Raw genomic sequence first — 9538 nt, 5'->3', positions numbered from 1 at the left:
ATTCTCCTCTGAAACTAATGAACAGTCTTACTGTCTGCCTTCTGGACTTCAGAGCTTCCACAGGAATGTCTCATTGAACTCATTCAAATGATCTCCAGCCTGAATCTCCAAACTGTTCCAAAGTCTTCCCACAAACCAGCTTCAAAGGCTTCTGAAACACACAGTCGGGTTATTCACAGCAATGTCCCCATTTCTCAGTACCAACTTATGTTACTCAGCTTTTTCTTGCTGTGACCAAAACACCTGAAAACAATAACTTTGAGGAGAAAAGATTATTTTAGCTCATTGTAGATGAGCAGATGACACCACCATTCTGAGCCCATGGTGAGGCAGAGCATCATGGCAGAAGGGTGAGGTGGAGGGAAGCTGCTCACCTCATTGCTGCAGAGGCTTCTTTACCTGATTTCCCCCTCCTTTATAGGAGACTTCAGGGAAGTCACACCCTTCAGGGCACGCCCACAGTGACACATCTTCTCTAACCACACCCCACCTGCCTACAGTTACCACCCGGTGGGTCCACTCAAACTAAGAGGGATCCACTAGGTTACAGCTATGGAAATCTGTCCAATCTAAACACTTCGACATTAACAGGAGCTTTGGGGAGAAAACTTATATTCAAACCATAACATGAAATATCACAGGACAGGAACAAAAATATATTAAGTGGCCAATTTCGTGAAACACTTCTGTGTTTATTGTCTGGTAATAGGACCAAGAAGGAAAAACCCACACCATTACTACCTATTACCATAGATTTAGCTCAGACATTGCAGCTTCAAGGAACACTTTGTGCTTTCCGCAGCCAGTACCATACGAGAACTTTGCCAAGTCTTTCTAATTTTATATTAAGATAGATACGCCTGGCTGATGGTGAAAGTGATAAAAAAACAGTGGCTTCTGTGGGAATGGGTCCACTGCCCTCTTGATTTCACCAAAATCTGCCTACTGGCCAGAGATCAAACACTAAAGGATTCCATGGATAAGGGCATCTATGTCCAAGAATGGCAGTGCAGATTCTCGGGCTGTGATACTGCCCACTAAGGCAGTTGCACCTGCTGTCCAACACAAAGGCTAAAACACGTGCCCATCTGTTGGAGAACAAGTCGATGTCCTCCACACCATGGAAGAGTCCCAGTGAGCCTGCCTTCACTGCGGCTGCTATGGGTCTGTATTGGAGGCTAAGCCTTGGTTTCTACTGCTGAGAGGCAGGATATGAATCATGTAACTCTTGATAAAATGAAGGAAAACCTGAACAGACTTCTCAATGAATCATGAATGGTCAGCCTGTGAAAATGCTCAATATCCTAAGTCATCAAGGAAAGGCAAACCTAAACCACAGAGAGACATCATTTAAACTAAGTTAGAAAGGCTTTTGTGAAAATGCAAAAAGGCTGAAATCACAAATGCTGATGAGGATGTGAAGAAAGAGTAAATCTTAACACTGTTGATGATAATACAGATTGCTACAGCCATTATAGAAAATAGCTTGTGGGTTCCCAGAAAGACCAAAAAGAGAACTCTCACAGGATCCAGCAATCCTGCTACCTGGTATAGAACAAAGGAAAAGGAAGGGATTACATCAAAGGGATGCCTGCAACTTGATGTTTCTTGTAGCAATATTTATAAAGGCCAATATAGGGAATTAACCAAGGTGTGCCTCAGTGGGTATATGGGTAAAGAAAATGTTGTGCCATAGAAAGGATGCAGCATCAGGAATGGTACTGGTAGTCATTGAGTGAGAGAGACAGACACTGAAAGACAAATGCCATCTGTTATCAATCAATGGTGGAAACTAAAGTGTTGATCTCATAGAAGAATGGGTAAAATGGTGGTGATGAGATTAGCAAGACAGTGGGGAGCAGAGAGAGCGGGAAGTGGGAGAAGTCACAAACACAGGAGGAGGAGGAGGAACAGCTTGGGTTTTCTCTGCACAGGAGAGTAAAGGCGGGCTACAGTGACAGGTGGTATATTTAAGAATGTCTAGAGCAATGTGAAACTTCCCAGGACATTGGAGCAATCAATGTCTGAGGAGTAGAAAGTGTTTATTGCCCAGATTTGCTCATTCTACACTATATAAATCCATAAGATTTCCCCAGAATGATGAATCAATATTATGTCTCAGCCATAGGAGCAAATTAGCACTGGCGACGCCAAGCTCATGTTGATGAGCTCCTGCACTGACCCCAAGCCACCACAGCCACTTTCTGAAGGGCCCATGGAGTAAGTTGGCATTTCCTGGAGAGGGTGATTAGTTGAACCAATTATTGGAGCCCTTCATAAAATTTCTCATGCTGAAGCACTTAGAGCAGATCACTGTCCCATGGGGCCCATTTATACATGCTTTTCCAAAAAGTCACCATTCTTCATCTTGCTCTTACTGGCCACTTGTGGTTGACCACACTGAAGATCTGGTTACTAATAAGTACCTGCTTCATTGAGTTCCTTCTCCTGGCCTCCCACTCTTCCAAAATTTGTAAGTGGCTGTCACACCAAGTTCCCTTGTGCTAGCAACGTGTTCTCAGAAGGACCTCTTCACCAGCCTCGCCTACCCAGTAAGTGTGAAGAATTCCCCTTTCAGTCTAAGCTCCCAGATTCCAGCGGACACCACCCAGAGTAGTTCTTTCACCCTGGCTCCCCTCCTTGATCAGAGTCCTGAAACTCCTTATCCATAACACCCACATCATTCCACTTCAATCATGAACAACTTCATAAACAGAATAAGTTGCTCCACAAAATGTCACACCCTTTAATTTTAATATTGGTTTAGAAAGTATGATTAGTTTCCATATGGCCAAACTTTGCCTCTAAAAAATTATGTTTATATAACTATGAGGAGGATATGGCTGAGAGAAAATGGAGAGAGGAGATGAAGAGAGAGAGGAGTCCTGTGCAAGAGCAGGAGGTTTTGGGCTCAAGCAACAGCAGGGCCACCTCCTGCACTAACCCCGGAAGCAGTCTGAGCATGTGGGTGCAGCATGAAGAAGGCTAAAGCTGGGAGTGCAGGAGAGTTGAATTCTGACCATCTTGTTTCCCCACCAAGTCTCTTATTTTCCAAGTTGAGTGAAGGGTGCCTGAAGGGGTCTGGACAGAGCATGCATTACTAGTACATAGTTCACCTGCTACTAATGTAGCCATTACTCAGCTCAACACTTGTAAGAGATGCTTGCGTCTTGTTGATCCTTATGTGTCTAACTTGCAAAACCAGAGGATTTGGGTGAACATTAACAAATACCTCTTAGAGCTCTCCATCCTGTTCTGGAATAGCTGAGCTCATCCCTCTTGAGACTAATTCTGGGTAGCAGGCCAGAGCTACAGAGCTGAGCAGGTTGGTGGAGTTGCTCTAAGTCTGAGCTAAGTTCTTTCCAAGTCAGCAGAGTCAGGTGATGGCCAAGGATCCTGTCCCTGGGGGCTTGGACATGGGAGATCAATTAGAGGGAAAGGAAGACATTTGAGGCTTGCTGGAGGAAGGTCCTGCACACCAGGGGTAGCAGCTCGCCCTCTGTCCCCCGTGTAGAGTCTGAGTAAGGGTGAGATGTTTTGGCTTGTGCACGATAATAGGAAAGGGAGATGTGTGAGCAAAGCACTAACTTAGGGAAGCATTACATAGGGAGAAGAGGTCTGTGAGTTCAGCAGAAGAGAACACTAGAGGTGGGAGCTGTGAGCACTGAAGGTGTTCTCTTAATTCCCTCCTGATGCCTTTGACTTCTCACATCAGGAGAGCTTGCTGAGATCCAGGGCTGCTGCACAGTGGCAGGACCTAGCTGCTTAGCCTGGCAGAGTGTGAGCGTGGCTTGGGGTTTAAAGAATCCAGTGGACTGTCAGAAGATAGTGTTTTAATTATAGAACCATTTCTCTCAAAATACAAACTCAAGAACCTCAGACAAGGTAAGTCAAGATGATGCTTTTGAACTAAGTTGATTTGGGTTAGATTTAACTAATAGAGACATTTTGGAGATGTGGTTTTCCTATCATAAGGAGACACTTTCTGATGTACAAAGTATACACCATTCTGTAACAAGTTGGACAAACTAAGAACAAACTTAAGAGTAAAATGAAGTCATGTAAACCTGTTAAAATTCTACAATGTGCTGCAATCCTAGTCAAGTCAACAGATTTCTCAGGGTCTGAATCTTCTCAAGGTTTGAAGTATGGAAGGAAGAGAAGAGATCAACACGTATTCAGGACTTTACATGCTAAACACAGAGGTCACTTAATTCTACCTTATAGCTGTCATATGAGATCATTGGAATTGAGTTAGCTGAGGCTCAGAGAAACAATTTGCTTATTGATCTTGGGATATTGTTCATAATATTTTTTAAGGTGTATGTTACCTGTTGCTTCTGCAAGATAAACACTTGCTACATTAACATTTATTAGGCCCTGTTAAATGAGGGTTTTGCTGACTCTACATATTTGAGCAATGTGACTCAGGATGATCAAAGGAGATGCTAATTATAGACCCAACTTGTAGCCATAGGAACAATAATTTCAAGGGTTAACATGCCCAAGAGTGTGATGTTTCATGTAATTCTGGTGCATGAAATAAGTTATCATATTAAATAATAAAAGTAACGTGGAAAGTCTGTGCAGAGTGTTCCATGGAAATAGACCCTCAGGTCTAACTTCAATGTCACAGATCCTAAAGTCCCAATCCCAAATACACAGGAACCTGGAAGTGCATGGGCTCTCTCTTGTCCAGCGAGGAGGTCTATGGAACAGGGTAGAGGAGAGTGTGGCTGTGGAGTCACTAATCAAGACCTCCAGAGACCAAGCAGGAAGCAGGTCTGATTTTATTGTGCAGTTACCATGTATATATACTCAGGCAGTAGCTAAGCAGATTACAGGCAGCCACCAGTACAATGTCTGCTAACTGTCCTTGCAGCCACCAACCCAGGAGTGGGCCATGGAGCAACTGCAGTGACTGAAACACATGGCCTTATGCCCAGGGCTGTGCCTATGGAATAAGTGGCCTGCTGCTCACAGCCTAGCATGAGGGGAGGGCCTGCCACTCAGATGCCCTTAACATATGCCATGTATGAGTACTCCATGCACTTGTCCCCACATGGAAGGAAGCATTTTTATCCATTTCCTAACAACAAGGAGATTTTCTACTTATGAATAAATAGTCATCGTATTAAGTACAATCAAACCATTGTTATGATACTCTGAATCGTAACCTACCTGGCAAAGAATCTAACTGCAAACACGTTTCCCTTAGAGTGACTGACACGAGGGACACATGACCTTGAAGCAGAATGTGCTCACTGCTTGGCACTGCCAGGGCTGCTGGCACCTTTCTTCCTCTGAAAGGGAACATACACTAAACAGAGGGATAAAGGAAGTGCCACACGAGGTTCTCATGTCCTGCATCACAGGTGTGTGCACTATAGACTGATTAAAACATTACCTAGTCACATTTTATTAGTTTGGTCTGTTACTAATTTACTTCTGAGGTTCATACATGGTTCAGTTAATCAGCAGATTGACTGAGAGTCTTCTATGCAATAGCCCCTGAGCCAAGGGACAGACAGAGGATTCAATGGGTCCCACCCTGTCCCTAAGCAGCACCCAGCTGTGCTGATGTGCCCAGGCCTAAGGGGTCCCTGGCATGCTTGGCTTCCTTTGTTAAACCCAGGGTAGCCCCAGCTGTCCTCATTGCCCACTGCCCTAGGCTCCTCCTCTTAGTTCTCTCCTCAACCAGAGCCTCCTGTGTGAGCTCCAGAAGGGACCTGACCCCATGCCACACCCACTGGCCTCTCACCTGGTCCAGAGCAGAGTCTGAGTCCTCCCCTCCCTACATACTTGCCCTGGGGCCTGAGCTTCCAGAGCCCAGTTGTCTCTGCTGCTGCCCTGATGACCCAGGCAGGCTCCCCCTGGGGCTGGTCTTGCTCCTCAGTCTGTGCAGAGTGGTCCAGAGCCTGAGGGCTCCAGCAACACCTCCTTGGAGTGGTGCTCAGTGCTGCTCCCCAGCTGTCCCTCTGTCCTTCCTCCTCACTTTATCTTTTTCTAATATGAATGAATATATAACCTCATAGTATATGTTTGAACTTGTTGTTTTATTACCTATACCACCCACTAATTTTAGCTACAAATTGCAGAATCTTGTATATTTTAGGCACTAGCAAGTCGATACCTAGTGGCGCTGACGTAAAACAGAGACAGTGAGCATATTTTTAAAGAATGAATGCATGAGAGTGACGGGAACTCTGTGTTTATACCTTCAGTTTTTGTTTCTCACAGTGGTAGAAGCAGAGAAGCCTGTGATCCCACCTCCCCTGCTGCCAGGGACTCTGGGCTCCTGTTGGGCTGCTGCCCGGACAATTCTCACTCTCGGCACTTTTTAATTACACAGCTACAAAAGCCCAGTCCCAGTTTTTATTGCAAGATCTCTTTCACAGTTTTACTCATATTCACTAACTCTGAAGCAAAACTTGATCTTAAGTTGCCACCTGGAAATGAGGGCTGCAGCCCAGTACTTGCTGTTCTTTCCTGTTGAAAAGGCCATAATCCAAGATGACTTTCCAATTAACATCAGGGACAGGATGTGACACATACATGTCTTTCATATGGAAGGACACAAATATAGAAAGCAGAAAGCCACACTGAGACAAGATGAGGGAGGCAGTTAAACATTTATATTGCAAATAGAAGAAATGACACAATCACAGTTAATGTGTATTTGGGAGAACAAATGAAATAAAAGAAGCACTTTCCAGAATGAGCTGGCATCGAGAAGAGAACAGAGGCTCTGAGGGACTGAGGGCAGATGCCCATTCACAGAAAGGGTCTGGGCAACAAAAATCAAGAAAAAGATCTAAGAACAGAAATTTACATGTTTTTTTCTTTATGAATTCTCCGTAGGATTGATACATGGTTTTTGTTTTACTTCCCCTACACAATCAAGCCTGCGGAGGGCAAGGACACACATGTAAGCTGAAGTCAGGAAGCTGCCTGTGCTTAGGTGTCTACCAAGGTGAACTGCTCCTCAGCAGTACCTCCCGTCTGTGCCTTAGGAAGTTAAACTGCAGGAAAGGAAGAAAGAAACATTCTCTCCAAGGTCCATCTGCCTCACCTAGACTGAATACAGGAATTGGGCATGATTTCTTTGAGCAACAAAATAAAAGCAAAAGTTATATTGAACAATATTTTTGTAGACAGAGAAAACAATTACCCAACAATTGCTAAATTTGATATTTAAAATTGATTAGCATTTGGAAGAAGGCTGAGGTTCAAAGTTTGGTCCAAGGCCTAAATGTACTTGAAAATGTTATTCTTCACATCTTCTTTTTATATTTAGAAAATGAAGACATTAGTGCCTAAATTCATGAAATTTGGGCTGTGGGCAGATTCTAATCAATTAAGTAATCTGAAAAAGAGTTCATACAAATTATCACTTATCAAAGATTTCTACATAGACAGAAGGAATGTCTGATGGTGTATTTAATTTTTCCATATCTATGTATGTTTCCATTATGTTATGAGTTCTAGCATGCCACCATGTCAGACAGAATGAAAACATTACATATTGTTAAATCTGTCATTTTTATCATTTTAATTTGCTTACTCAAAGAAAGGAAAATTTTTATGAAAAACTGTGTGCTTGATTTTCATTTTTTAGGGCTTTAGAAAATGGAAAACTTACTAGTAGAAAATGTAAAAGCAATGCATTATAACTAGGGTGGATCTTAAGGGACTCACGATACCTTTACAACTTAAGAAAGATGCTTTTGAATGATGACCCACTTCTAGGACCACCCAAGCATCTTCTGTTTAGGAGGTGAGCAGCACAGCTCTGGGAGAAGACCCTGGTTTACTCAGCTGCAGCAGTGCCAGTGGGAAGGGGAGAGCAGGCACTAAACGTGTGGAGGAGGCGAGGTCACTGAGGATGCAGACTCAAGCACACAGGGCACTTCTGCACCCCACAGGCCATGTCTGTGGTGAACCTGAGTGCTGAGTTGGGGAGCTGGGAAAGCAGGATCCTGGCTTCCTCCAGGGCTGAGCCTGGTGCATGGTCCTAGGAATGTTCCTGCTGGGAGTCAGCAGGCAAAAAGGCTCCAGCTACCTCACTGGGTTTCCTGTGCCTGGTATAGATTTGTATTCCAAGACCATGTATGTGTCCAGGATGTGCTGAGATGGATACAGAGAGAACTGGGGCAGGAACATTCTATTCAAGTCTTAAAATCAATAAAACAAAAGCTATGGTGTTGGAGGAAAGTAAATTATGAATAAAGTCAATTCCTTCTTATTCTTCCTTCTAGTTTCATGTTATGCTTATTGCTTAGAATTTGTTTTTTATTTTCTTTCAAGGAATTTAAAGCAGTAGGTTTTAATGGAGAAATGGAACCAAACTTCAAATGACTTTATTTTGTTGGGATTGTTTCCCCCGAATCAGAAAGGCCTACTTCTCTTGCTCCTGATCATCTCTGTGTTTGTTCTCGCCTGTTTGGGGAACTCAGGGATGACTGCCCTCATCTTCTTGGACCCCCGGCTCCACACCCCCATGTACTTTCTCCTCAGCCAGCTCTCCCTCATGGACCTGATGTACATCTCCTCCACAGTCCCCAAGATGGCCATCAACTTTCTCTCTGGCCAGAAGAGCATCTCCTTCCTGGGCTGTGGTGTGCAAAGCTTCTTCTTCCTGACCATGGCATGTTCTGAAGGCTTACTCTTGGCCTCCATGGCCTATGACCGCTTTGTGGCCATCTGCCACCCCCTCCACTACCCCATTCGCATGAGTAAAATGAAGTGTGGGAAGATGATCCTGTGGTCCTGGACACTGGGCTCCATCAACTCCCTGGCACACACTGTCTATGCCCTTCATCTTCCTTACTGCAGGTCCAGGGCCATCAATCATTTCTTCTGCGATGTCCCTGCCATGTTGCCCCTGGCCTGTGTGGACACCTGGGACTATGAGTACATGGTGTTTGTGAGCACAAGCCTGTTTCTCCTCCTTCCTTTCCTTGGCATCACGGCCTCCTATGGACGGGTCCTTTTTGCTGTCTTCCACATGCGCTCAAAAGAGGGGAGAAAAAAGGCCTTCACCACGTGCTCCACACATTTAACTGTGGTGACATTTTACTATGCTCCTTTTGTCTACACTTATCTCCGGCCCAGGAGTCTCCGCTCCCCAGCAGAGGATAAGATCCTTGCAGTCTTCTACACCATCCTCACCCCCATGTTCAATCCCATCATCTACAGCCTGAGGAACAAGGAGGTGCTGGGGGCCATGAGAAGAGTGTGTGGGATGTTCTCCCCCAGGAAAAAGTGAGCGTGGCCATCCCTTCTCCTCTGTATGGCTTCTCTCCATGCAGACTGGAACTCTCTAGAACAGTGCTGACCTATAGATGTATACAGAAATATAGGTGAGCCACATATGTCATTTAAGAATTTCTAGTTATATATTTAAAAGCAATATTAATTTAATAGATAATTATATACAGTTATCACAATTATTAATTTATTTATTTCACTGAAGAAAACATTAGTTAATTTTATTAACAATTAATTAAAATTTTACATTGTGTTCTATTGTATTATA

At 44.0% G+C, this 9538-nt stretch overlaps 1 protein-coding gene across 1 annotated transcript; it reads left to right on the top strand.

The window, feature by feature from the left end:
- Positions 1-8329: 8329 nt before the first annotated feature.
- LOC143387126 (olfactory receptor 2L13-like) lies at positions 8330-9268 on the top strand. Its single transcript, XM_076841760.1, has one exon. It carries the CDS (start codon positions 8330-8332, stop codon positions 9266-9268), a length of 939 nt encoding a protein of 312 aa, XP_076697875.1.
- Positions 9269-9538: the final 270 nt, after the last annotated feature.

This window comes from Callospermophilus lateralis, unplaced genomic scaffold, assembly GCF_048772815.1.
Source record: "Callospermophilus lateralis isolate mCalLat2 unplaced genomic scaffold, mCalLat2.hap1 Scaffold_1734, whole genome shotgun sequence".
NCBI lineage: Eukaryota > Metazoa > Chordata > Mammalia > Rodentia > Sciuridae > Callospermophilus > Callospermophilus lateralis.
This window is presented reverse-complemented; position numbering and strand designations above follow the sequence as displayed.